General features: G+C 32.0%; 5 protein-coding genes across 7 annotated transcripts; 1 reads left to right on the top strand and 4 right to left on the bottom strand.

Moving 5' to 3' along the window:
* Positions 1 to 351: 351 nt before the first annotated feature.
* Positions 352 to 4,367, bottom strand: LOC105966568 (RNase H family protein). 2 transcript variants are annotated; one of them, XM_012991135.2, is made up of 10 exons: positions 3,955 to 4,367; positions 3,062 to 3,381; positions 2,275 to 2,433; positions 1,900 to 1,980; positions 1,726 to 1,800; positions 1,518 to 1,610; positions 1,222 to 1,365; positions 1,015 to 1,122; positions 848 to 899; positions 352 to 762 (listed from the first exon to the last, which is right to left on the bottom strand). In XM_012991135.2, the coding sequence occupies exons 2-10, from the start codon at positions 3,359 to 3,361 to the stop codon at positions 731 to 733; spliced, it is 1,044 nt and encodes a 347-aa protein (XP_012846589.2). In that variant the 5' UTR covers positions 3,362 to 3,381; positions 3,955 to 4,367; the 3' UTR covers positions 352 to 730. The 2 variants fall into 2 exon arrangements, with proteins under 2 accessions (XP_012846589.2, XP_088682863.1); XM_088826737.1 differs by lacking the exon at positions 3,955 to 4,367 and having other exon boundaries at positions 3,062 to 3,937.
* A 185-nt stretch (positions 4,368 to 4,552) lies between these two features.
* LOC105966560 (RNA-binding (RRM/RBD/RNP motifs) family protein) lies at positions 4,553 to 6,655 on the bottom strand. Its single transcript, XM_012991124.2, has 4 exons — positions 6,004 to 6,655; positions 5,594 to 5,795; positions 4,883 to 5,491; positions 4,553 to 4,796 (listed from the first exon to the last, which is right to left on the bottom strand). The coding sequence occupies exons 1-4, from the start codon at positions 6,563 to 6,565 to the stop codon at positions 4,706 to 4,708; spliced, it is 1,464 nt and encodes a 487-aa protein (XP_012846578.2). The 5' UTR covers positions 6,566 to 6,655; the 3' UTR covers positions 4,553 to 4,705.
* A 4,882-nt stretch (positions 6,656 to 11,537) lies between these two features.
* On the top strand, positions 11,538 to 14,923 carry CYCD1;1 (CYCLIN D1;1). The gene is made up of 6 exons (XM_012991133.2): positions 11,538 to 12,046; positions 12,292 to 12,378; positions 13,221 to 13,319; positions 13,401 to 13,602; positions 13,699 to 13,829; positions 13,913 to 14,923. The coding sequence occupies exons 1-6, from the start codon at positions 11,795 to 11,797 to the stop codon at positions 14,111 to 14,113; spliced, it is 972 nt and encodes a 323-aa protein (XP_012846587.2). The 5' UTR covers positions 11,538 to 11,794; the 3' UTR covers positions 14,114 to 14,923.
* A 6,633-nt stretch (positions 14,924 to 21,556) lies between these two features.
* LOC105966542 (uncharacterized) lies at positions 21,557 to 22,611 on the bottom strand. Its single transcript, XM_088827364.1, has 3 exons — positions 22,167 to 22,611; positions 21,898 to 22,055; positions 21,557 to 21,700 (listed from the first exon to the last, which is right to left on the bottom strand). Exons 1-3 carry the CDS (start codon positions 22,459 to 22,461, stop codon positions 21,596 to 21,598), a joined length of 558 nt encoding a protein of 185 aa, XP_088683490.1. The 5' UTR covers positions 22,462 to 22,611; the 3' UTR covers positions 21,557 to 21,595.
* A 1,237-nt stretch (positions 22,612 to 23,848) lies between these two features.
* LOC105966546 (nucleobase-ascorbate transporter 7) lies at positions 23,849 to 27,092 on the bottom strand. Of its 2 annotated transcripts, XM_088826042.1 has the most exons (14): positions 26,877 to 27,092; positions 26,514 to 26,674; positions 26,293 to 26,390; positions 26,031 to 26,207; positions 25,856 to 25,956; positions 25,699 to 25,774; positions 25,361 to 25,605; positions 25,164 to 25,260; positions 24,991 to 25,077; positions 24,826 to 24,884; positions 24,650 to 24,741; positions 24,484 to 24,561; positions 24,242 to 24,402; positions 23,849 to 24,151 (listed from the first exon to the last, which is right to left on the bottom strand). In XM_088826042.1, the coding sequence occupies exons 2-14, from the start codon at positions 26,629 to 26,631 to the stop codon at positions 23,933 to 23,935; spliced, it is 1,608 nt and encodes a 535-aa protein (XP_088682168.1). In that variant the 5' UTR covers positions 26,632 to 26,674; positions 26,877 to 27,092; the 3' UTR covers positions 23,849 to 23,932. The 2 variants fall into 2 exon arrangements, with proteins under 2 accessions (XP_088682168.1, XP_012846560.1); XM_012991106.2 differs by lacking the exon at positions 26,877 to 27,092 and having other exon boundaries at positions 26,514 to 26,846.
* Positions 27,093 to 27,905: the final 813 nt, after the last annotated feature.

Genomic DNA, 27,905 nt, shown 5'->3' on the forward strand with positions numbered 1-27,905 from the left:
TATTCTCCAGTTTGTACTCGTTTTACCCCATTCGAACTCCACATTTTGAAACAAGATGACCATAAAACGTGTTATTTGGCTTGTAAAATATCAGATTGTAATGCATCAAAAACTACATTTTTGCACAAAATGAGTGAAAATTAGAGAACATTTCACATAATCTAGAATATTTTGTTAAACTTACCTCAAGGGTGACCTAATTAGCCAAACATAAGGGGTTTTTTCGTAATTTGAACTTACCTCAGAGGTGGCCGTAATTTACCAAAAAAAATCCACTCTTTTTAATAAAATAATAATTAGTTTACTAATTTACTAGAATGTTACAACGTATGATAAATCAAGCAAAACAAATTTGAAAGAGAAATCAGAAACTTAAAAATTTCAGCTGCATTTTTCCATTACATAAATCAAGAAATTACACACACCTATTTATCATCAATAAACCTAGTATTTATTGGTCTACAACATACTTGGACACATTGCACATATATGAGAACTAAGAGAGCCCTCAAGCCTATGCTACTTTACACTACATCCCCCCAATAAATCAAAAGGTTCAAAATTGCATAATAAATCAAAATACAAAAACAACAAATTCGACAAATCAAAAAGAAAAAAAACCCGTTGCTGCGCGTTGGTTTTAGTAGATGTTGAATTACGATCCGAGGAGTCTAATCAATAACGAGAATTAAATAATATTTCACTGTCTTAACAGCCTCCACTTTGAAAGCTATTTATCAATATCTTCTTGAATCTGTCCCGCTGCAATCACACGTCGATCTAAATGAATCACTACATTTTACGTTTAATTAAATAAGATTAGAATACATATATATGTATCTCTTACCAGCAAGATCGACAGCTAAGTTAGCTTGAGCATCAGCCTCGGAGTTTAAGTCCTTACACAAGACAACAAGTATGTATATAAGATGTTAGTATGTGAATAGTGGATGTAACGAGAAATTCATGCAAGAATTGAAGATTTAGCGGGAAAACGAAAATTCCGAGACTTACCCTTAGAACGTGCATAATTTGGAACTTACTAAACCGGCCCATCAATTTCTTTGCCTCGTCATACAAGCATGAAATATTTTGGTTTTTAACCTTCCACTGGCCCTGAACCTGTCCACGAAACCATTGTTTAGAAACAAAAAATTGAGAATCAAAATAATAAAAATCGATCAATAATAGCTATCAAGAACCCTGAAAAGGGAAATGTACCTGCATGCAAACAAGTTTGGAGTCGCCTCGAGCTTGAACAGTAGTAAAACCTTTTGCAAGTGCACATTTCAACCCTAATATAAACGCCCGATATTCAGCCACATTATTCGTAGCAATCCCTAAGCCTTCACGCACCCTACAAATCTAGAATGCAAAAAAAAAAAATAATAATAATAATAATAATAATAATAATAATAAACTCAGATTTATATATGATAGTACCTCCGAAGAAAAATATAACAAAATTAAAAAAAAAAAAAAAAAAAAAAAACCCTCTTAAAAAATCATTTATTTACCAAACTTCCGTCATCGGATTTTACGATGGCTCCTGCCCCAGCTTGTCCAGGGTTTCCTTTCGAAGCACCATCAAACTCAAGAGTACAACATCTCTGTAAAGAAAGATGAAAAATCATCAATTTCAGATAACAATAAATATATTTATCTAAACTAAATAAATAAAAGGAAAGGAAAAAAATGAAATTGTCTAACTGTGGACAAACTCACACTAAGTGATTGAGGTTCAAACTTGAAATGCTTTGCCAAAGCATCACTCGGAGGCAAAATGGGACCCACAGGCTCCTGCAAGGTAGAAAAAGGCTTCATTTTGAAGAATCTAGAAGATAAAAAAAAAGGCCCGAGTTATAGTCTGAGAAAGAATCAGATGATGATGTCACTTACCCCGTACTCTGACCACAATTCCTGTGGCCTCTTCCTCGAAACGGGCTCACTACTCGATGTTTCACCTCTAGAAGAAGAAGGCTGCCGTGCGAAAAAAAATAAAAAATCGATGCTTGTAAAATCACGAAATATTTTTTATCAGCAAGTAAAATGCAAAAAAACATGATATAATTTTTAACTACAATTGTGTTTCTTGGATTTTTTTTTTTTTTTTTTATTTCAAAAGTTGATTTCAAGATTCTTGGAAATAATCCTATTGCCGTATGCAAACAGCCATTTTTATCATGCATTGTTAATTGTTTTTGAAAGTGTTGTTACTTAATAAGATAATTCCAAAAAAGAAAAACTGTGAAAAGTATTTATAGATCAACCGACCTGTAAAGGGCAGGAGACGAGAGTGCCAAAAAGTTCTTCGGTAAGATCGGAAGCTCTAATGGAGTAAAGAGCATTCTTAAGCCCACAAGAGATTAGATACTTTTCTGTGTCCTTTGGCATTGAGTTACCTTTGTACACACTGACAGGTGGATCGCATATCTGTCGGGAATTTTTTTGGAGAAACGAGAGGGCAAGTCGAAAAAATAATTAATACTATGTTTCCAAGTAAAAAATCAAGGAAACAAACAACGTATACAATGTATGCCAAATTAAGATCAAATGCACCACCATTTGATAACTCAATCATGAAAATAATATATAAACACATACATATAATATGTCGTTTGTGTAATATATACTTATATGCAACAAAATTCGTTCCAGTTTCAGCTACATGGAAGAGTCAAATAAACAACGGAAATAGAAAACTAGCTGAAGAACAATTTGAACGGATAAGATTGGCTGAGGTTGGCTCGCGTTTTTCAAGTGAAAAGGTAGCTTATCATCTATATGAATGTTCGTTTCGAACAACACTGTTCCAATAACCTAATAGATGTGCCTCGTCGATATTTTAATGCTACGTTTGAAATCATCTTATTCACCTTTGAAAAAAATTCAATTTTTTTTAAGAATATACCTCTGAAAAATCGATAATGTGTGGATAAAAACGGATAATGCGTGGAGACGAAACCAAATTTAGGTCATTGACTCACAAATAATTGACAGCTTGAGTTTACCGGTTGACTTAAAATAAACGGAAAAATATAAACAGAAAATTAGAGATTACCGAGGTTCCGACTTGAGCTTGACAATCACTTAAGCTTTTGTAAACACCGACAAGATCACCCTTGCGCACAACGAAAAACGATTCCTTGTCTTCTTTCATAATTGGTTCAAGAACGGTTTTCCCCTTACGAGAAGTTTTCGATGAATAGCACTGGAACTGAAAATTTGCTGACAACAATTCCAAGTTTACTGTTCTACCAGCCGAACTTTGGAAAAATTGTTTGCTGGACGGGCTTTTCGTAAGAAGAAGGCTAGTAGCCTTTGATGATATTGATGAACATGCACGAAACAAACTGATCATTCCAAGTTCACATAGATTTCCTGAAACGAATACCGTATTCATGACAACAACCAAAATAAAAAATTAAAAAAAAAATAATCGAGACGTAGCCCACATAATGTGGTACTCTTAATGATCTATTTCATCATTTTTTTATTTTATTTTTTTTGGCATTGGCCAAATGCCCTAATTCATCCAGAATGCACATAGGATTCATAAATTGGGCTTAAAAATTGAATCTTTAACCCTAATTAACTATGTTTATTTGTTTCAATTGCCAAGTTTCAACCTTTATAGACTATATGTGAACTTTCAAGAAACTTGAGAGTTGAGAGCTAACATTAACATAAAAATTAAATATCCACATCTTCAAATTCAAGAACAAAACTTTCCAATTAATTTTCAAGAAAATTAAAATCGTCCCATAAACTAAAACCTAGGATTAAGATTTAAAAAGTCCCAAGAACTTGGCACGAAAAAAATCAAGAAACCAAATATTAGCTCACGGAGCTAAGTAAAAAAACCCATAAACCCATATTAATAGGAAACCCAAATGAGTGATCAGCTGGACTAAAAAAAGAATGAATTTTTAAGTACGATGAATGGAAACATACCGGTAGAATAAATGCTGAAAATTTCCAGTAAAATTGCTAAATTTGATTTTTTTGCTTTAGTCTGAGAGGTGGGGTGGGGTGGGGGGGAGGGGAGGGGGAGGCGGGGTGGGGGTTGGGTTTAGGAATTTAGGTGAAGAAAGAGCAGCTCAAACACAGAAGTGTTTAGGAAAAGGGGGTGGGTGGGTGGTGGTGGGTGGTGGTGGTGGTGGGCGGTAGGGTGGGTAGAAGTTGGGTTTTAGGTACGAGTTAAATGAAACCTGTACAAAAGTGCTTTTTGTGTATTTACGATTTTGCCCTCCATATCCGGTTTCCGGTGTGTTTGATTTTTCTTATCATTTTTCCTCTTATTAATTTTGCTAATAATTGAGTGCTTAACATTTTTGTCACAGTCCAAATATGTAATGATTTCCACTACGACAAGTAATGATTTTTTTAAAATGTATATTTTAATAATTATTTGAGCTCTATATATTAAATGGAGAAAACCACTCGTACGTCGTAAATCTACGCATAATCACATATACATACACACGTATGTATGTGTAAATGTAAACGACTGAAAGTACATACGGTTCAAATTATGACTATCAAGTGCAAGTTCGAATAAATCGATTTGAACTCTATTGAGTTGGAAATTGAACACAAACCTGAAGCTACAATACTAACCATTTATTGACTTAAAATATCATTACAAAAAAAAAAAAAAAAAAAAAAAAAAAAAAAATCCGTAAAATTTCCTAAGAATCGTCGGTTATCGAGCCTGTTCTTTTACAGCCAAAGTAGCTTTCGCCCCGTATTTAGACAGTACACCCGTAAGCACCGCCTTGTCTCTTACCTTTAACCTGCATTTTAAAACAAATAATTTCAAGATTCGAACAACAATAGTATGAGAGTGTAATAAACGTAATTGGTAATTAATTAATCCCACCTAGTGGCAGATCCTAGGATGTTTTTCGTTTTCGGAATATTCTTGTTTTTCTTCGTTTTAGATGCTGCTGCCTTTTTCTCACTCTTGTCGATTTTACTCGTCTGTTTTGAAGAGGATGAACTCACTACAGAATCACCGTCGATTTCTTCAGCTACTGTATTGGAGCCATCAAAAGCTGAAGTTGCGTTGATTTTTTTAATTTTCGGAACCCCTTCTTTCTTCGTTTTAGATGCTGTCTTTTTCTCCTTTTCGATTTTACTTATCTTCTTCGAGGACGGAGGAATGACTGCAGAATCGAAAGCCGAAGTTGCGTTGATTTCTTCATCATCGTTATCATCATCATCGTTATCATCATCATCTTCCCATTCTCCATCAAGTTCGTTCGGTACAGTTTCCTCCAGTGAATGCAACAGTGGAACATCGGTTTCGAGAACATCATCGAGTTCTTCACTCAATTTGAGTAGAGGTTTTCGAGGGGTGCGATTTCCCACATCAACTGATTTAGCAATCGCGGACTTCTTCGGAGCACTGGGATTCACCATTTCGCATGTCAACTGCTTTTGAACTTTTCCGTAGCTTATGCTTCGACCAGAATAGTTCTCCACAAACCTATCAAAACCCGAAGAAAAAAAAAAAAAACAAGAAAATTCCATTTACGTAACATTTCATAATGAACGAAGTATACGACGGGCTAGCTCATAATGATAATACCTTTGTGCCTCGTCTTGGTACTTGAAGTCGACGAAAGCGATTCCTTTACACACCGGATCCCGAGTTTTCTCGTTTCCAGCAACAACCGGGACTATACTTAGCAATCCCGGGGTGCCTTTAAACGCCAACTGTAAATCCCGGTGAATGTTTTTCTTCTTCGGAAGATTGACCAAACGCACACGAAACCCATCCTGTGCAGAGCCTGCAAGTACATTCGGCCTTACGATCAACTCACACTAATCCGATTAAATTCATCCCAAAAATGCAATTTACGAAAAAACGAAAGATAAATCATTCACCCCAAATCCCAAACAACAATAAGCTCAGCTACAAATTCTCAGACAATTAAGTATCAAACATAACTAGCAAAAAGGAAAATTTTCAATTAAAAAATCAAGAAGTGAAAAAACCTTTATCTTGATTGGCTGTTACTTTCTTGGGATTAGGGTTTACAGAGCCATGTTTGAGTTTATTCAAATTGGCGAGCTGGGCTTTTCTGCTCTGCTCTAATTCTTCGACGAGCTTATCCTCAACGGAAGTATCGTACGTTTTGCCCTCACCGAATCCACTCGGCCGACTCGCTAGCCACTTCTTCATATTCTCTAACGGAACAAACACCTCTTCCCCGTCGTCTTCTTCGTCCTCGCCGCCCTCAAACTCACCGTCGTCTTCGAAATCCGAGAACTCGTCGTCAAATTCATCGTCAAACTCACCGGCGCCGTCGATTCCGACTTCAATTTCATCGGCGACGTCGATTTCTGCCGCGGTGGAGCTGCCGCCCTTCTTCTTCTTGTTGGTTTTCGCCGCGCTACAGAAGAACCCATTCTGTAATTTTCCGACGGCGGCGTGGAAATCGAGGCGGGTGGGGAATGAGAGGTGGGTTTTGGAGGAGAATTGGAGGAGATGCTGCTGCTGTGGTACGACGGAGTTGTGGATAAGAGGGCTGTGCTGAAATTTTCCGAGGGTTAGCATTTCTTCTGCTCTCGAATTAAAAACAGAGTCTTGATTTTGGGAAGCAGAGGTATTTTATTTGATAATGGGTAAATTACGCTCGCCTCCCTAAGATTAGGTTACATTACGAAAAGTACTCATTTATGTTTGGATGGTTACAATAACTCCTCAATTATGAATTTTCTTACACGTTCACTTTTATAGGGTCAAATTTTCAACAACATCTTCTACATTATGGAACATTCTCTAGTTTTAACTCTTGTTGTGCAAAAATTGAGTTTAGGATGCACCACAATCAGATATTTTACAAATCAAGAAAAATATATTATGATCATCTTGTTTTAAAATGTGGAGCTCGAATAGGATAAAACGGGTACAAATTGAATATTATTCTACATAATCTAGAAGATTTCATTAAATTTGATACAACAAGGATGGACGTGTAAGAAAATTCATAGTTCAAATGGGTGGTTATAATAATTACTCAAACATTAGTGGTTTTTTCGTAATTTGACCTCAGTTTATCTTATTTTATAATTAAGAAGAACCGGGAAATTAAAAGGCCCAACTTTTATATTTATGATTAAGAAAAAGCCCATCCCAAATTCATTATTTTTAATCAATTTTAAACAGGCCCAATTTGGATAGAAGACTTTTTTTTTTTTTTTTTTTTTTTTTTTTTTTAAATCTGCATAATTTAAAACAAGTTTGGTCCATAAATAAAATTTTCAATTCATATCTACCACTAATTTGACTTTATAATCAAGTAGACTCTTTTTCATAACATTTCGTTTTCAACATTTTGCATACAATAATGCTATACCTAACATGCTAATTACGACTCATGTTTGATTCAATGTACAATTAATTAAATAATTAATATATGTTTTGTTTTACTAAACACTGTTTAAGCAGATCATCTAACGTTAACATGAAATTTTTTTGTACTCTAGCGTGTATATTTTCTAAAAATATAAATAAATAATAATTCTTGTCCATCTCCGATCCGGACGATAGAAATTTATTTTTTATTTTAATATTTTTCGTCATATGTGCAATCGATTTTAGTTTAAAATTTGAACTACGAAATTATCTTCAAGATTTCACGATGTGCATAAGGAGTGATTAAAATAAAAAAAAATTGTCTAAAAATAGTAATTAATGCATCACACATTTACCTCGGACCAAAAAAAATGTAATTCATTAATACCTCATAAATACTAGTAAATAGTAAATATTACTTCCTCCATTCCATATTAAGTGTCGTTTTTAGCTTTGCACAAGGATTAAGAAGTTCAATAAATATGTCTTGATTTTAGGTAAAATATATTAGAAAGACTAAAATAACATTGATTATTTAATGATGTGATAAGAGAGAGTTAATACTTATAGTTGAATTAATAAGGTTAAAACAGGAAAAAATGCATTTAATGCAGTATTGGAAATCTAAAGTGACAGATAATATGGAACAAAAATATTTTTAAAAAGAGACAGTTATTGTGGAACAGAGAGAGTACTTACATTAATAACCTAGGAATAATTGACACTTCTCCACAAAATGCTGAGAGTTAAGACAATGTTGTCCCTTAAACATCAATTATATATGATAATCATTTGAATAATTCGAATTGTGATTGGTTGTTGGCCTAATAATCCAATAAACTTTGTTCTAATCTTTAGATTTTTTGGTCAAATAAAAACATATATATACATCTCTCTGTATATATTCTCTTCCAGAAAAAGACATGATTTTTGAGCTTCTGTTAGAAAGTTCTGTGTTGTTTTTGCACTCTTTGGCAGATACATAATCAGACAATTTTCTAGATTAATTAATCATTAATCAGTACACTAATCATCCAATCCAATGACAAACTGCCATTTCGTCGTTAATTAATTAGCATTAATGTTTAATTTAGCAGCCATTTCAAACTACAATCTTGTTTTTATTTTTGTATCTTTCTTGTACTTTCAGTTTGGTCTATAAATTCATTAATTAATCAAAAATAAAAGACAATGATTCATATGTTTATAGAATGACCGAGACTAAGGTTTCATGTCTATAATTATTTTAATATCTATGAGAAATGTATAAATAACTTACTTATATTTAAAGGAAAAAAATGGATAAATTACTTTCACCGCTGAGGTAAGGGCAAACTACGAAAAAAATCCTCATGTTTGGGTAATTACAATTACCCCTCAACTATGAATTTTCTCACGCATTCACCTTTATAGTGTCAAATTCAATATATTTTTTTAGGTTTCGTGGAACGTTCTCTGGTTAGTACTCGTTTTGTGCGAAAATGCAGTTTCTGATGCAGCACAATATGAAAGGCAAAATGAGTTTTTTAGTCCTGCAAGTTTGCTAGTTGAGAGATTTAGTCCACCATGTTTCAAAATCAAAATTTTAGTCCTGTAAGTTACAAAAGTTGATAATTTTGGTCATATGACCTGCTATAACAGGTAATGTGATGGTTGATTGAATAAGTTGGCATTTAAAATATAAAAATAAATAGATTAAAATTAAATTAGGTGATGTGGCTAATGAGTTGGATGGTTTTGGAGAAAAAATTAATTCTCAATGTCAAATCACCAAAATAATGAGGAAATTTTAACATATTAAATTTATATATTTAATTTTTTTTTGTTATATTTGCAATAAAGAACCACAATAACCCATTGAATAAAATCTACAACTATATTTTTATGAGGGAAATAAGACTAACTAATGTTTAATTAATATTTCTTAGTTTTTATTTGATAAAAATAATAATTAAATTAATATTTATCTAAATATTTCATTTTTTTACAAATCTATACTTAGTGATTACAATGAAATTGAACCAACAATCAAATTCAACATAAAACCGAAAAAAAACCTTTTATTAAACCTTGTTGTAAAGTTAAATGACATGCACAATCATAATTAGTATAAGAAATCAAATACACATCTACGAATTAACCAAAAAAATAATAAAATATAGTCAAAACTCTATTAAATTAAATGTACCAAAAACTGAAAAAATATATTCTAGAGCCTCCAAACATAAAATACATTATCAAACCAAAAGTAACAAATATCCATAACGAGTAATAAAATATAGTTAATTACTATTTTTAACAATTGAAAACTATGAAATATTAATTAAAAAGTAGTTACTGTAAAAATGCTTATTTCATTCATCAAATAAAAATAATTTTATGGTATATTTTATTTCCCTTTAAAATTTTCCAACTCATTAGCCACGTCACCTAAATTATTTTTATATTTTAAATGTCAACTCAACCAACCATCACATTACCTGTTATAGCAGGTCATAGGACCAAAATTCTCAACTTTTGTAACTTACATGACTAAAATTATAATTTTGAAACATGGTGGACTAAAACTCTCAACTAGCAAACTTACAGGACTAAAAAACTCATTTTTCCCAATATGAAATATACAAGCCAAAAGACATATTTTATGATCATCTTGTTTCAAAATGTGGAACTCGAATGGGATAAAACGGATACAAACTGGAGAATATTCCACATAATCTAGAAAATTCCACTAAATTTGACATCGTAAAAGTGAACGTGTAAGAAAATTCATAGTTGAGGGGAGTTGATTGTAATTATCCAAACATAAGAGTTTTTCGTAATTTAATCTTACATCAGGGGTGTTGCCGTAATTTAAACAAAAAAAAAGGTCGAAATTACTATTCTCTTTTCCTATAATGGAAAAAGAAAAAAATTGACAAGGCACAACCAATAGTTACCATTAATAGTTTGTTCAAACTACAATAATGCAATGTTGAAAAATATATAGAAAAAAAATAAAATAAAGAACAAACATTAATGAAAATAGAGTTAGGAGTTGAAAATGATGTTTAGGGAATTTTAATTTAATTAAAACAATAAAATGGGCATAATATACATTGAAAAAAGAAATTAGTTAGAGAAATTAAGAATACTAAATATAGAAGAACAGATATCCCACATCCAGCACAACCCCATATCTCATCCTCAGGATATGGGCCGAAATGCTTTATTCATGGGATGTTGACTATCTATCTATCTATATTATTATTATTATTATTATTATAATTATTATTAAAAAAATTAATAGTGTTATTGAAATTGAAATCGAATTAAATTGACACGACATTGAATATGTTAGTAGGTTTAACAGCAGTTGAAATATGATATGAGCATTAATTGGATGGGTTACTGGAAAACCTGATGTAACATTTCCCTTATTGTCACACCCTACATTTAAGTCCATATTTCCCACATTAATTTCCATTTTTTTATTTGTTTCAATTTCAATTGTTGGTGGGAAGGGCACCATCACAATTTCTTCTCTTCAATAATACTAAAAATATTATTAATAACATAATTGTATCTTTTATTAATTATTTACAGTAATTCTAGATGAACTAGCTAAAAATGTTATTATTATTAATATGAGTTTAATTAAGTCAAATCATGTCCACAATTGACAAGTTATATGCATGTTTTATGGTTCCTCTGCCCCAATTATTAAATAATTAATAAAAAAATTAAAAATTAAAAATTAAAAATTAAAAAATTCCCCATTTGTCATGCTGTAATCACCAATAATATTTTAACTAATGTGTTTCTTTTGTTCTATGTGATTAGTTTGAAATGCTCTAGTGGCTTCATTAGACAGTCTAATGCTTCATCTAAATTATATAAATCAATAATTATCAATTAATTGAATATTTTTTTTTTTTAATTAATAAAATTTGTCTATTCCAAATATATTAATTTATAGATGTTAAATGTAATTTTTATCTAAAGTGATGAAATTTTAGCTAATACTCGAACATATCACAACTTATAAATAACAATCCATCCTATTGGATCGGGCCTCATTGGAATTTGGATTAATCAGGATATTTTAAATAGAATTTTTTTATTAAAATAAAATAAAAAAATGAATAATAAAAAGAAAAAAAAATTAGGAATACTAAAAGAATTTATTACTGCACAAAAATAAAAAATAAAAAATAAAAAATAAATTAACAATCTCTATATATCTGAAGGAAACAGGAGAGAATCTAAAACAAAACACACTAACAAAACCTACAGTCCCCCACCCCCAAACACTCTCTTCACCGACCAAGTTCTCCGGCCTATTTTCCGATGAATCTCCGGCGAATATAATTGAAGCCAAATTCCGCAATTTAATATGAACAGGAGAGATTGACGACCGATCAATCATCGGATTCGCATTAATTTGTTATGTCGCTGTCTTGTTCCGACTGCTTCTCCGACCTTCTATGCAGCGAGGACTCAAATATTATCTTCTCCTGCGGCGGCGATGAATTGCCGGAATATTCGTCGGATCTCGATTCAAATCCAGTCGACGTCGAGGAATCGATCGCCGGACTGTTGGAAGACGAGAGAGATCTCGCCGGGATAAGCTCTTGTCCTTCTCATCATCAATTGATTGAGGCTTCCGCTAGAGCAGAATCTGTTGCATGGCTTCTCAAGGTATATTCCTTTTTTTTTTTTTCGAGATACCGGCGACTGGTTCGCAGCTCTTCTCTATCGTGCGCAGGTGGCGTATTCTAATTTAAATTACAGACGCGCACTTTAGTGTTATCATGATCGGTTGTGCTAGTGTGTGCCGGCGGTGTAATCGAGAACGCGATGAGAAGTGGCTAGCTAACGGCGTTATATTAATTGACGGCGTAGCTTACGTGGAGTTTCTGATTTTTTTTTTTCTTCTGGTGCAGGTGCATCGTTATTACGGATTTCAGCCATTGACGGCGTATCTCTCCGTCAACTACCTCGATCGTTTTCTGTACTCCCACCACTTGCCGGTAAGACTTCCGTCACCGTCAAATACCATTATATATATAATATTAAATTATTAATATACCAACATTTAACATTTCTTAGATATAGAATCTCCCGATAGATTCTAATCCCTTCCCTTTTTACCCCTTCAGTTACCTTTTTTTACTCGGCGTTCTGTCATTTCAGAAATAATTTCCATTTAAGTATAAATCTGAATTTTTAATATTAATTGAAAAGTTTTTTATTTTTATTTTTTAGTGGATCTTTAATCTAATTACTGAGAACCTTAAAAGTTGTTAAGATTCTGTACAATTAAAAATCTAAAATCCAATAATTTTACATAATTAATGAAATGAAATCGCGCTTTAAATTATTATTTATGCCTCTGGGCTTAATTAATATATAGTATAATTATCTTTACATCTTGATAACTATTGCCAAAGTTTGTATTTAAAAATTAAAAAAATTATTGCTAAAGGTTTTGATTTAATTATATAGTATGTACATAGTACATACATATAGTCATTGTCTACCCACTCAATGTCAAATAATTACACAGTATATTGAAGAAAAAAGTGTCACGCGTGTGGAGCTGTTCCCATGAATTAAAGGCAATTAGTTGCCTTCAATTAATTAAGCTTCTAATTAATGTATAATATCAAATGTACCAAACTTACCACTAATCAAATTATTAATGAAATACTACTAATAATTTGTCTTATTGGGTCTTGACCAAACTCGGGATTCATTACAATTATGCCCATCATTATCTATATAACTAATAATTAATATATATTTATTTATTTAATTTATATTAAAGCTAATTAGTTAATTAATTACAGATAATTGTTTAAAATAATTGCAGAAAATGAATGGGTGGCCATTGCAACTACTGTCAGTAGCATGCTTGTCATTAGCTGCGAAGATGGAGGAACAGCTTGTTCCTTCTCTTTTGGATCTTCAGGTAATTAATTATTTTAATTAATCTTCTAATTTCGGTAATTAACGTTGATTTTAATTATAATATAAATAATTGTGATCATAGGTTGAAGGTGCAAGATTTAATTTCGAAGCGAAAAACATACAAAGAATGGAGCTTCTAGTGCTAAGGGTGTTGGATTGGAGACTTAGATCAATTTCTCCATTTTGCTATCTAAATTTTTTCTCATTTAAAATTGATCCAACTGGAATCTACACTGGATTCCTTTCCTCCAGGGCTACTGACATTATCCTCTCAACTATTCAAGGTATCTTTAATTATTTAATTATTAAATATTAATTTAATTCCTATCTAATCAAAAGAATAAATTTTAAATTATTATGATTTATTTTATTTTAAACAGAAACCAGCTTCCTTGAGTACAGGCCATCATGTATTGCTGCTGCAACCATTCTTTGTGCAGCGAATGATCTCCCAAATTTCTCTTTTATTACTGCTCAGCATGCTGAGTCATGGACTCATGGCCTTCACAAAGTAAGAATTATTTATTATTTATTATTATATATAAATATACATTTAATTTCTTTAATTATGTATTAAAAAAAAATTGGGTGCAGGATAATATTATGAGTTGCTACGAATCGATACGACAAGTAATGTTGAAAAGTAAGCCAAAGAGGCAACCAAAGGTTCTACCGCAGCACCGAGTCATGACTCGGGCGAGTATTGTATTGAGTGACGACTCGTCATCGTCTTATAAAAGGAGGAAGTTAAATAACGACTCGTGGGAGGATGATGACAAGAGAAGCTCTGATTAATTAAGAGGGGTCCGAAAAAAAAATTAATATATAAAAAAAAGGGGGTGGTCCTAAAAGTTTGTGTAGAAAATCCTCAATATTTTTTCTCAGAGGGTAATGAGATAAAAAAATTGACATGAGTGATGTAGATATATATATAAGTAGTGTATCTATCTATCTATATGGGGATGGATGGCTTTGCAGATTCCCAAGAGAGGGAGATTGGGTTTGGTACATAGTATTTATTATTATAATTATTAATTTTGGAGTGAGAAGATATATAAATTATGGAGTAGTGGGAGTATGATATAAATGAAGTGGGAATTGAGGTGATTGAATTCAAAGGTAGCATTCATTATATATATTTTATTTGAATGAATGGATGAGAGTTTGGTGTGGGACACCAAAAAATATGGCCAAGTATGAGAGACAAGTGAAGAAATAAAGAGGAGGACCAATTATAAATAAGGTACTTTGATTTTTTTTTTTTTTTTTTTTTTTGAGTGATGCGTATGTGTGTGTATATACACACGTATAGTGTGTGTTACTACTACACATTTGCATGTGTGATTTTTTTTTTGGCGGGAAATGTCGATTTTTTTTTTTTTTTTTTTTGTCCTAACGATAATCGGGACGCTGATATTTTTTGTTAATCCTTGAGTGTGGATTGCACGTGCGTGTGATGGATGCGCGCAGGTCGAATTTTTATTTTATTTTTTTAATTTTTTTCCCCTTCTTTTTTGTGTAAAGGAGAGAAAAGTTTCTTTCATGTATGGCCAAAAGGTGGCCTAACTATATATACAAAGGTCTTTGGGGCCTTTAATTTTGGAATTTTTTGTCATGGGTTGTTTGTATTTGGATGTAATAATAATAATAATTAAATTTAAAAAAAAAAATGTTAAATATTTTATTGTTGTTCCTTTTATACCCTCCGACCCGACCCCCCACCCATTAATCCGGGGTCTGTGCAGTGCATGTGATTGACAAAGAAGAATTTGTAGCTTTGTCATTTGTTTTATCACTGAGTATAAAAAAAACTTTAAAGAAAGTGGAAAATTAAATATAATTTTTAATTATTTTTTTATTTAAATGATTTAATTTTAATAGATGGAAGGGACTGCAGAGAGTTGGTCCCTTGAGCATTTAAATCAATGAATTATATTTGACCCGTTAACCCCTTTCTTTCTCGTGGGCTGACCCATTTCCTGTCTCTTCTTCCCTATATTTCAGACACACTTGTCCATTATATTCATCTTACAACACTTGTCACCAGATCATATATATTTATAATTATTAATTAAACATGAAATAATTAACTGAAATTTATTTTAGTATACCCTGTTGAGTAATTATGCTTTTTTTTTTTTTTTTTTTTTTTTTTTTTTTTTTTAATTTAAATGCTTTTAAAATGTAATTTCTAATCAGAAAAGAAAGGCCAGCAAAGCAATTTGTTTATATATCCCCCCACATCTCCGACATACATTTTGTCGATTTTCTCGATTTATTTATTTAATTTTAGTATTTAAATTTTAATTTTTAAAGAAGAAACATGGCTCGTGGCCTTATAATATATAGTCTGTAAAAAGGTTATCTGAGGATATACTTTGAGACAGTACGTACTTTCATAATCCACATGCTAATTTAATTATTTTACTATATATACTTGTGAATTGTGAAATTCTGAATCATCTTTATTATAAATAAATAAATATAAATATAATGTTGGCCATGAAACAGCTGGTTAATTTAATTGAATGGTCCACATTCAGGAAAAAATAACCAGGTTGTGACAAATTAATTTCTGCTAGTACAAACTATATATGTATAGAGATTACCTGGTTGGACTGGCATCTACATTAACTTATAAAAGAAAAATAAAAAAAATCCGTAGCTGGTCGGAGAATCATGCAATATCTTTTATATTAAGAAAATTGAAAAAAAAAATGATTGAATCATTAAAAAAAAAATTATTCCAAAATTTACAGTGATAACTCGAGATATATGATATTGATAATTTATTGTTACACATAGAATGTGACTTTAATCATATGACATAATTAAAAATATAAACAAAAAATATGAAATTAATTTTTTTTTTTTTGTTGATAAAAGTCGGATGCAATAGTCGTTGGCGATATAGGAAATCGACATTGATATCGACATAGCTTTTTGTAACAGCACAAACTTTAGACAAAGTCATTTTTTACTGATTTGTTTCTACTAAGTGGTTCCTACAACCCTAGAATTTTTTGCAATTTTCTTCCTAATTTAAAATGAATATGGATGTAATTAAGATATGATTGAAACGTTTTAAATTAGGGGCAATTTGGTAAACACTTTTGTGCATGCACTGATACTTTTTCAGATCAGCAACGGAATATAACATTTTGCCGATTTATTATTAATTAGGTGATTAACAACTAATTACGTTAATTATCCAGTAGCAGCTCTCAAACAAGAAAAGCTTTAATTTAATTTGTGTTTAAAAATGAAGAGAGAGACAATAAACAGGACAAGAGTGGAAGGCAACAACAATTAGTCAATGAATTTGAAATCCCTAATTATAATTAATTAAATCCAAATCTGACTTTAATTTGAGTAGAAATTGAATTTTGGGCAGAAGTACTTAAGGAGCATCGATTAGTCCATGTGTTTACATATTCTTGATTGGATTTATTTAATTCAATAATATTTATTAAATAAACGGCAATTTGATTTTTTCTGTTAACCTAACTATATCTATGATATTGATTAATTTTTATTTTGCTACTTAAAGGAAAAACAAAGTTAATAATCAATGGAACAAAGAATTAATTGTACTATGGAAAATGACGTAATGTTATGCTCATAAAAATGTAAATTACGCAAGTTGATAATACATTAATATTTATAATAATTATTCTTATTTTATTTATTTATTAAAATTATTATTTTATTTATATATTTTTAGTTTTGCAGCAATAGATTTCCACTAAGACACCCCACTATATAGTGATGATAGGGGGAGAGTTTGATGCCTAGATAGTTGATATAGTTGCATTTTCTAGCTACTCATAATTGTACACAATGTAATAATATCTTAGTTTAAATTCAATATTATTTCAATAAAAATCACGTCCTAAAACAAAATTTAGAACAAAATCATAAATCACACTTGAATGAGATCGCGTATGAAATGTATCGTGTAATATTAATGTCGAAATAGCTGGCTGTGGGATTCGAATTCAGAAACTTTTTATTCGGCCTAGCTCTCTTATCCATACCATGCTGAACAACCACTTCTATCAAAAACTGGAGCTGTTATTGAAAAATATCACGTAATATTAATATTTCCAATAAAAATAAATCTGAAGGAAAAAAAAAAAAAAAAAGAACGACAAAATGGGAAAGATTTTTGTACGTGTGAAGAAGAAAATCCCAAAATTCAAAAGCTCAAACGAATAAAAGGACCATATATATATATATATATATATATATATATATATATATATATATATATATATAAGCATGAATTAATTAATTTGCCTAAAAGCCAAAAAAACTTTAATATTTCTCTGCAAATATATGAAACGTAGGTGTTGGAGGGGTATAGAGGAGCGTTCTTCAGTCACTCTCTCAACCTCTTTATATTCATGACAAAACTATTATATTAACTTTTTAAATAAAAAATCCAACTTTATTTATGTATATGACAAAGATGTATATTAGAGAGGACCCTAAAATTCAGCTTTTGATCCATTTCTTTTGTGTGTGTGTGTGTGTGTGTGTGACACTATTTTTATTTATTTCTTTTATATAAAAAAAATCACGAACAATGATATAAGTGCACTGTATAAACCTTTACTCTTGCCTTGTGTGATATGCACAAAAAAAAGGGTAAATTATGGTTTCTCCCTGAACTAAGTTTAAATTACGAAAAAACCTTATCATGTTTGGGTAATTACAACCAACCCCCTCAACTATGAATCTTCTTATACGTCCACCCTTATGGTGTCAAATTCAACATAATCTTTTTTTTTTTTTTTTAGAGAACGACACCCGATGAGGGTGGGGGAAATTCAACATAATCTTCTACATTTTGTGGAATGTTCTTTAGTTTGTATTCGTTTTGTGCAAAAATGCAGTTTATGATGCACCACAATCTGATATTTACAAGGTATGAGATGCATCTTCTGATCATCTTGTTTCACAATGTGGAGCTCGAATAAGGCAAAACATGTACAACTTGAAGAATATTTCACATAATCTAGAAGATTCCACTAAATTTGACACCGCGATGGTCGAAATGTAAAAAGATTCATAGTTAAGGAGGTAATTGTAATTACCTAAGCATGATGGATTTTTTTTCGTAATTTACCAAAACACGAAAACAAGAGAATTGAATAAATTGAACCGTGAAAATTCAAAAGTTGGAATGATTCTTGATAATAGTGTTCTTTTTGCAGATATAGCTGAGATTTTATGCTGAATGCTAGACAGCATCACTTTCATTTCTCATAGCCACTTTAATTTGGTGTCCCCATTTTATTTCATGCCAGCAAATATTTGCAGGAAATTATGTTTATATTTATATATATATATATATATATATATATATATATATATATATATATATATATATATATATATATATATATATATATATATATTATTGAATATAAACAAATTTTAAAAGATACACTTTCTATGGATGAAAATATACATTTTTTGTCTTACTAAAATTTTATTTTTCAAGGCTGCATTATCATCTGAATAAATTGATAATGTTACTAGAAAATTAACATGTATATATAAAAAAATAAAAATAATCAAATATATAAAAAAGATAAAATATATAGCCATCGGCTGCCCTAATTAGGTCAATGATTATGTTGTGGAAGCTTTGAGAAGAGTGTTTTAATTAGTAAGCAAAGTAGCTTTTGTAATTCCAATTAATTAATAACAGCTTTAAATAAATAATACTGATCATGTCTTTGTCTTATCAGTCACTATGCACACGCACAATCAACTTATGATAATCTCCCAACTTCCCATATTTAATTTATTTGACCCTATATTTTATACGTTTTAAGAAAAACAACCAATCCATTAATTCTAGGGTAAATTGTTAAAACTCCCTGAACTTGGGCTAAATTACACAAAACACCCCCATCTATTCTTAATTATCAAAATCTCGACGTTTGTTTCCATTTTACATCAACTCCCTATGGTATGATTTTTCATGGAATCTTTTTGCTTCCAAGTAATATGTCCCGAAACATGTCGATTCTACCCCTACAGATATGGCTATTACTCATCTGGGTGTAATTTTTGTCTTTAAAGAATAGCATGAAGAAATGCTACGTTTGCAAGGTTAGAATTAATATTATTTGGGAAACATTAACTGGAATAGAAAAGATTCGAAAAATTACACAGTAACGAGGTCAGTGTAAGATGAAAACAAACATCAGGGGAATTTTATTGGGGTGTTTTTCATAATTTAGCCTAAGTTGAGGGGTATTTTCGTAATTTACGCTATTCTATTTCATATATTTTAAAATGATAGAATTAATCTTTATGTAGAAGCACTTTTCAACTTAAGATGACTAGTTTGATTCCTAGAAAGACGAGAGCATTTTATTCTTTTAGTTTTTTGGTAAAGATTTCTGAAACCAAAAAAAAAAAAGGATTATTGCACGTGAAACTTTAAAACATGTAAGTTTGAATGTTTGGAAGAGCTAGGTAATCTTAAAAGATGTGTTTTTTAATTAATTAGTTTATTTATTTATTGTTTTTTTGCAACAAAAAGATAAGAGACCAATTTTTCCAAAAAATCCTCTCTTTCCAACTCATAATTTTTTATCTTTGGATCCCAATTGGAAACCCTCAAGATAAAGTAGCTGAAAAAACGAAAGACAATATAATGGGCTATGTGCAATTGCAATATAGAGAGGGGCTAAATAAATATATATATAAATAAATAAATATATATGGGGTGGAGCGTCTTCTGCAAAATGTGTTTCTTTATTGCTTTGTGATATAGTGCATGGACCTCCATTAAAGAGTGGAGACAATCAAAAGAGTCATCTATATAATCATCAATTCAATGTTTTAGAAATTCATTTTAAAAACAAATATATTGAGGACTACATATTAATTTTACCAAAAAAAAATGAAATTAAATACTATATAGGTGCACTGATTAAAGCATTTACTCGTGCAAATTACGTAGAGAAATGTAAACCACAATAAACTTAATTAAGTAATGTGTCATAAGTTTGATTAAAGAAAAGACATATGTACCCATTTTTGGTTGCACTAATAGTCTATATCCAATGCTTTGTTTCTTAAGTTGGAATTGGTCGAACAACCTTTTCTTAGTTAACTAAGAAATTAGGCTACTTTTTGAGTGTGTACTTTACTGCATAATATTTATTTATTGGACCACGTATGCCCCTTAAGCAGATAATTTAGACTACTTTTATCCTCTTTCTTAAATTTTTAGCACGGGATAATGTTAATATTATTGTAAATTAAACATTAAAGACGAATTAAAAAATACACATCAGTTAATCCTTATAAAAATACGATTTTCTTCCGTTCGAATTTTTTTTTTTTTTATTTTTTTTTTGAAATAGTTTTTTTCATTTCTAATTTATAAATTTTCTCTTTGGAATTAATATTATTATTGGGCTGAAAATTTGCTGTGGGCTAGACTTCGATGAGTTCGATCCAAAACAAAACGTCAAGGGGCCTAATATATGTGGACTTTTAAACCCGCAATACTTTAATTTAATTGTTTTGGGCTGTAAACATATATGGGAGCAAACAGCCCAATATTGATTTTTCTTTTTGTATGGGTCAAGGCAATTGCTGAGGGGAGGCTCGATTAGGGGTGGTAAACGAGCTGATCAGCCGCTCGTGAGCTTGAAGAAAGGTCGAACTCCAGCTCGAGCTCGACAAAATGAACTCGAGCTTGAGCCTGTCAAAACAGGCGAGCTTGGCTCGTTCACACTCCTAGGGTCGATGCTACACTCAATTAATATAACCTGCGGGTGTGCTATATGTTGACATGTGTACTTCATCTCTTATTGAGTTTTTTTTTTTTTTCCTTTTAAACCTTATCCCCTAAGGCCTAAACTACTCGCTAAGTACACACATACACACGTGTGTGTGTAATTGACCGTAAGGTAACAACTATTATTTTTCTTGGTCCCGAGATTGGAGAGCCGTGCCAAATTTACTCGAGCTTTTGTCGCACGTACACACAAACAAACAGACGCGCGGTCGCATGTGTATTGTCGATTTTAAATTTAATTCATGGTTTATTAGGTTTAGTCGAGAATGCAATGCAAGATAAAGAAAAACAAGATTATGTTGGTATACTGAAATTTCAGTGTGTACATCGAGAAAAAAAGAGTCTCTATTTTGCTTCCGAGTCCCTATACAACAACAAAATTACAAACAAGACTTATATTTTTTCATGTTGAAGAACCATCCATAATTAATTATAAGCAGGATTAATTAGCTTCCTGCCTCAGATATACTCTGCAAAGATGGCCGCCACGATTTGCCCCTTCCCGCCGCTACATCTGTCGATCCCGACCGCTCTCGGTTTTTGCAGTCGGCCTGAAATTTGTCAGTTTATTTAACATTCTTTCATTATATATATATATATATATATAACTAGATACATTATTATTAGTACATTTACAAAATAAAACAATCTTATATATGGTGGATTTTTTTCTGATCAAATTAATGCATATGTTTATGTGAATATAATTAAGATATGTACCAAAAAAGGAACTAGACAATTAATATACAATATAATCAAGCTTAGTAATTTCTTCATAATTAAAATCACAATTCATAATCCAACGGCTGAGAATTAATACCTGATCATTATCAGACTCGGATTCTGAGAGCAGGTTCTTCTTCTTCATCTTTGCATGCTTCTTTGCTCTAATCACTTTCATAACCTCTGCAAACCAAAACCCAAAATTCAAACGACCCAAAAAAATAAATAAGAAAAATAAAAATAAGATCTTTTAATTTATTCAATGAAATTAAAAAAAAAAAAAAGCTAGCTGACCTTGAGTGGTGACAAGACGATAGGCATGGCCAAGAAACAAAGTATCGGTTGGTCGGAGAAGCTTGACACGTGTAAAACGAACGGGGCTCTTGTTCATGACGTCATATGATTTTCTCTCATGGCCGCCGGAGCCGCCGTCGGCGGCGGCGGAAAGCGGGATAATAAGAGAAACGTAGTGGCCGGGGTTGGTTTTCATGACGTCACTGGCGGTGAGAGGGCAGTACATTCTCTCCAGCTTCCCACATGGATGCTGTATCACTAGCGCCGCTGCATCCACTGCCTGGCAATTCCCCATTTTTATATCTATATATATATATATTAATCTTTTCTTCTCTCTCTAAAATTTTAAATTTTCCTCTTACCCTCTCTCTCTCTCTCTCTCTCTCTCTCTCTCTCTCTCTCTCTCTCTCTAACAAATTAAGTTTGTTAAAAAAAGAATGTTTGTGAGGAAGATGAAGGAATTAGTAATGGGAGAAGAGAGATAAGGGAAATAAATAAACTAGGTAACGCTATTTTTGAAAAAAAAAATACTTAATTAATTAATGTAATGTAATAATGGTTTTGTTATGTTACAAATTGCATGTGTAATAATTTAATAATTTAATACTAATGGCCAAGGGAAATGGGGGCCGGCTGAGGATTATGGGGAATGTGCCACGTGGCAAACCATCATTAAGCTGTTTACTTGAATAGATTAAATTTTCCCAACAAAAAATAATAATTAAAAAGGCCTAAATAGTTATCATCTTTACTTCTTTAGTTATCACAACTGGGAAGCTGAATGTAGATTAATTAATTGCAATTTTGGTCCCATAAGATAGGTGGCATTTTGTCTTTAGCCTAAATTGGACACTTTTGTTTCCATCTCTTTAATGTGACAATTTTGGTCTTAATTCACAAGATTTTACATGTCAGTGTTTCTTTTTACCCATTAATAAAAGTCAACACTTGTCAAGAAAGCTATAATTTTTTTTTTTAACTTTTAATATAAAATAAAGGAAATATCATAAATATATCAAAGTTTATGTAAAATAACCCTAGTTCCAAGATTTCAAGAGAAGAAGAAAGAAAATTCAAAGGGAATATTTATGGTGATTATTGTGTTTTGTGCAAAGATTCTTTCCTCAATAGTAAGATTAATTAATTAATTCAGAAAACCCTAAATCTTGCTGAACATCTTTGACTTTTGTGGAGTAAATTGTAACTAAACTATTGGAAACCCTAGGTTTAATTAGTTCCAAGAACATTAAACTATTAAATGGATCATTTCCTCTTCAAACATGGCAATTTGGGGACCCATGTAAATTATTGGTCAATCACGGGACGACACGTGGCTCGAGCGGTCTTCTTGCCTAAATAATGATTATGATTTAATGCCAATTTGCACAGTTTGCCATAACATCTGCAGACACCAAAGCAATTATAATTGGTACTAATTTGTTCGCCTTGTGCAGAAAACTGTGGCCATATTGTCATTTCTTGAAATTAGTTGCGAACCATGCAATTTGCTTTTACCAGACAAGTTATCTTCTATCTTATATTATTTTGACCCCTTGTCCTTTTTCAATTTGTCTTTTGGCCTACTGACAAAAAATTATACTGGCAACCCAAACCACACCTCATTTCAAATTCATTGAACAACACTTTGTTTCATCTCTAAAATAAAAATAAATAAAAAAGAGTAGCCAATTTAATTTTTCTTTTATTTATCCAAAATAAAATTAAAACACACACACACACACACACACGCACACTTGAATCTCAAACTAAACAGAAGGGAAGAACTTATTGAGATTAAGAGGCAGAGAATACAACTCTTCACTCCTAGTATCTGTTTTATAAGACCTAAATTTATCCCACCATTGCATTCCTCGATCTTTCCTCGTACCGCCGTCTTTCGGAGGCAACGTCACATCCAAAATCAACGCTAAAATTCCCGCAACAAACGGTTTCGACGACAATGGCACGTTTATCATATCATTAAACTGAAAAAACAAAAAAAGAAATTATGTCAATAGGTTAAGGGATAATTACTATTGTTGTACTAAAAAAAAGATGCTTAATTACGTACGTACCCATCGAGCGTTGGTGTGAACGGGGCTGAATTTATTCACGGATAGGTACTCGTTGAAGTATTGAGGTACGGATAATCCCATGAAGATCGAGAATGCGATGATGAATGTTGTCCTGAAGCTGTTTAAGTTACAGAATTGCAGGAAACCGAGCCCTCCAACGCCTGTTTAATTTCGACGGAATAATTATTTATTTAGTGTTTGATTAATTAATTAATTAATGGGATGAAATAGTGATCACATACCAACATAGGCAAATAGAAGGCAATACAATGCAGCTACTATTGGTGAAGGGATCGAAGCGAAGACAGCTCCGAATTTTCCTGAGATGTAATAACCGTAACGATTGAAAACGATTAATGTATTATTTATTCGGCAATTAAATAAAAACTAATGTGGTTAATTAGTTACCAAGTATTGAGAAAAATATCATAAAAGCTGCAGATATTTGTATCACTCTACGGCTTCCGACTCGTGTTAGCCCAAGCAAACCGGCATTTTCACTGTCCGGAAAAATAATAATAATAAATAAATAAATAAAATTAAGTTTTTGTTAGACGAGCGTAGCGAAGAAGAGTTGTTCTTACATAGATACCGATGATCCTGTTCCGGTTCCGAAAATTCCGGACAATAGTATCCCCATACCCTTCAAATTTACGTAATCGCATACGCGGATTAGTCTCTATATATGATTACGTAAAAATTTACAAACAAAAAAAAAAAAGCGACGGAATTAAATAAACGCCGCTTACCTGCCATCCGACACCACGGCTAAGAACAGAATGTGGGATAGGAGTTGCACTTGCATACCTCGACACAGCAATAAAAGCTCCGGTCGACTGCCAAACAAAAAAAAAAAAAAAAAAAACAGAATGGCATTTTCGTAATTTGATCAAGAAGTTCGGGACAATTACAAATTACGTACCTCAACGAGAGCCACGAAAGAAGTTGCCATCATGGCGAAAGATTCTCCGGCGTTGAAAGTAGGAGCACCCCATTGAAACGGGTACGGTACTCTGATCCTGTAAATAGTTTTAATCGAGAATTTATCCGATGTTCTCGTTTCTAGATGGATTGCTCGATTTTTTTTTCTTTCAAAAGTGATTATTATGTTATAATTACCAAGGAGCAGCACTTATGATTCCAGCTTTGTCAGTTCTGCAGCTCGATTGAGTTGCATCGGGAGCATGCTTGTACGCTCCTCCAACGGTGAGTAAATGTGCGTATATCCAAACAACGGCAACCGAAAATAACACAGCAAATCGATCAAAGACGTTTCTACCCCCTTTCATCACATGTGGCAAGTACTGTGAAAATATCACTAGTAAGATAAGTTGAGGTAGTCCGATTTCCACACATTTCGTTACCTAATTATATATAGCTCGTGTTAGCATTTATAACTGGCCGATTGCGAAAAAAAAAATATATATATATATCCGAAATAAAAGTTAATTAATTACCAGAGGAAAGCCTAATTCGTATAGTCCAAATCCGGTGAGCGCTACCAATGGAACTGCCGAAAGAGGGCTCATGAACCTGAAATTTTTTAAAACGAAAATCGGACCAAATTTTTTTATTTTAATCAATTAAAATTTTCAACTTTTAAATAAAATTCACCTGGTCACGTTTCGCCAAAAGCCGCTGAATCCAAGAACGACCTGAAGAACGGAAGCCACGATCATAGCACCCTGAATTCCTCTCATAATCCTAACGAATTTCTATAGATCGATCAAAGAATCGAGTTAGTTAAAAGTCGGTTAAATTAATTTTGGGCACGTATGGAATCGATCACCTCGTGAGGGTCCAAAATTGAGCTATATCGACCGGCCAAGACAATCGACAAAGTAGCTGGCACAAATGTGTAAGAGCCTCCGATAACAGAAGGTAACCGAGTTCCGAATAGTGTCTGAGTTAATGTGTTCAGACCGGCAACAAACTGTAGTGTCTGAATCATTAGAGCTTTCTCTTCCTAATTAAAATCAGATAAATTAATTAATTAAAATATAATTAATTTGATCAAAAAAATACAATATTAAATATATTAATAATCTTACATTTCCACCTCCCATTTGGGGAGCTAAAAAGGAGGGTATGAGAACAGTTGTACCAAGCATCACAAGGTAGTGTTGGAAAGCAAGCAGTATTGCCTCAGCTTCATTAAATTTCACAAACATTTAATTTAACACATAAATATTTTAAACCTAAGACTAATTAAACAAAAATAAATATATATAATATGAAGATCGATCGAGAAGAAAAGGGGGTTACGACTTACGCCAGGGAGGTGGGCTAGTAATGCAATAAGAAACTCCGGGGAGTTGATCTTTGACCGGATGTGGGTGCAATTCGTCTTGTTTTGGTGGTGGTGCCGCCGCTCCTCCTCCTCCGGCCATGTTTTTTTCTGCGTCCTTTCACGCTTTTTTTTTCTTTTTCGGCCTGATATATAGTTTAAAGTATCAACAAATGCCAAGATTTCAAATTATTACAGATTAGTTTATAGAAAATCTTGCCACGTAGAGAAAACGGAAAAGAAACGGGGGAAGAAAGTGGAGAAACAACGCAATATAATATCTTTATGAAAGTGTGTAAGAGTGATGATCTGTAAAATAGAAAACATGCAAAAGGAAGTAGTATTTACTATTTTCTTCTACCAAAGTGAAGAAGCGTACAAGCAACAACGTAAAGCTAATGTTGAGAGAGAGAGAGAGAGAGAGAGAGAGAGAGAGAGAGAGAGAGAGAGATTATATTCTGTGCCATATAAGCAATTCCCTTTAAATTGTTCTCTTCTCTCACTAATTAAAAGATAAAAGTTTATAAGCATCTGCCATCTTTATTACTCACATAGTGTGTGTGTGTGTGTGTGTGTATACAGTGTGTGTAGATATATGCATCCATTATCCATACATATCCGGCCTACATCATTGGTGCTAATGTGACTCTGAGTTGAAGGCCTCTGTCCAGAACAGGGGAATCTTTTTTGTGTGTCAATTAATAATTACAGAAAATAAATATAAACAAAAAAAAAAAGTCGTGATTTGGCATTATTGCACATATATATGCGTAATAAAAGTGAAAAATATTTCCATGCATGCAATTAAAATAAACACAATAAATATGGGCCATGCACTGCAGCATCTATTATTATATCTATATCTATATTAATTCCTTAATTATGATTAATTTTCATGCTCACAGATTACTACTTTTCAATATCCTTTATTAAAGTGGTAGCTTGTAAAATACTGAAGTTAAGAATAAAGAACTAACAATAAGAACCGCAAATATGTGGATTAGGAATTAGGTTCTTCATCAGCCCCACGTGTCGGGACCTTATTGGATAGACTGTTCATTGATAAAAAGAAGTTGACTTTTCTAGCATCCCGGTCAACCAATGGTCGTATGATTTCTATATACGATTTGCGACTTTCTCATTCATTTTCCTTACTTGATCCTACGGCCATGATTAATTCTGGTGTTCTGCCCTTAGTTCATTGAAGATTTCAAGCTAAAGTAAAGGAATTTGATTTGAAAAACCCAGGAAAAAACTATACGACGACGTAATTGATTGATCTTTATTTATGCATATCCAATAATAGTTAGGTGGAAATTGGAAGGATCCAATCAAAATTAGCATTTTCAGGAGTATTTCGATTTCTCTTTGGAATTG

Source organism: Erythranthe guttata, chromosome 12 (assembly GCF_056151865.1).
Source record: "Erythranthe guttata isolate IM_541 chromosome 12, IM_541, whole genome shotgun sequence".
In the NCBI taxonomy this organism is placed as follows: domain Eukaryota; kingdom Viridiplantae; phylum Streptophyta; class Magnoliopsida; order Lamiales; family Phrymaceae; genus Erythranthe; species Erythranthe guttata.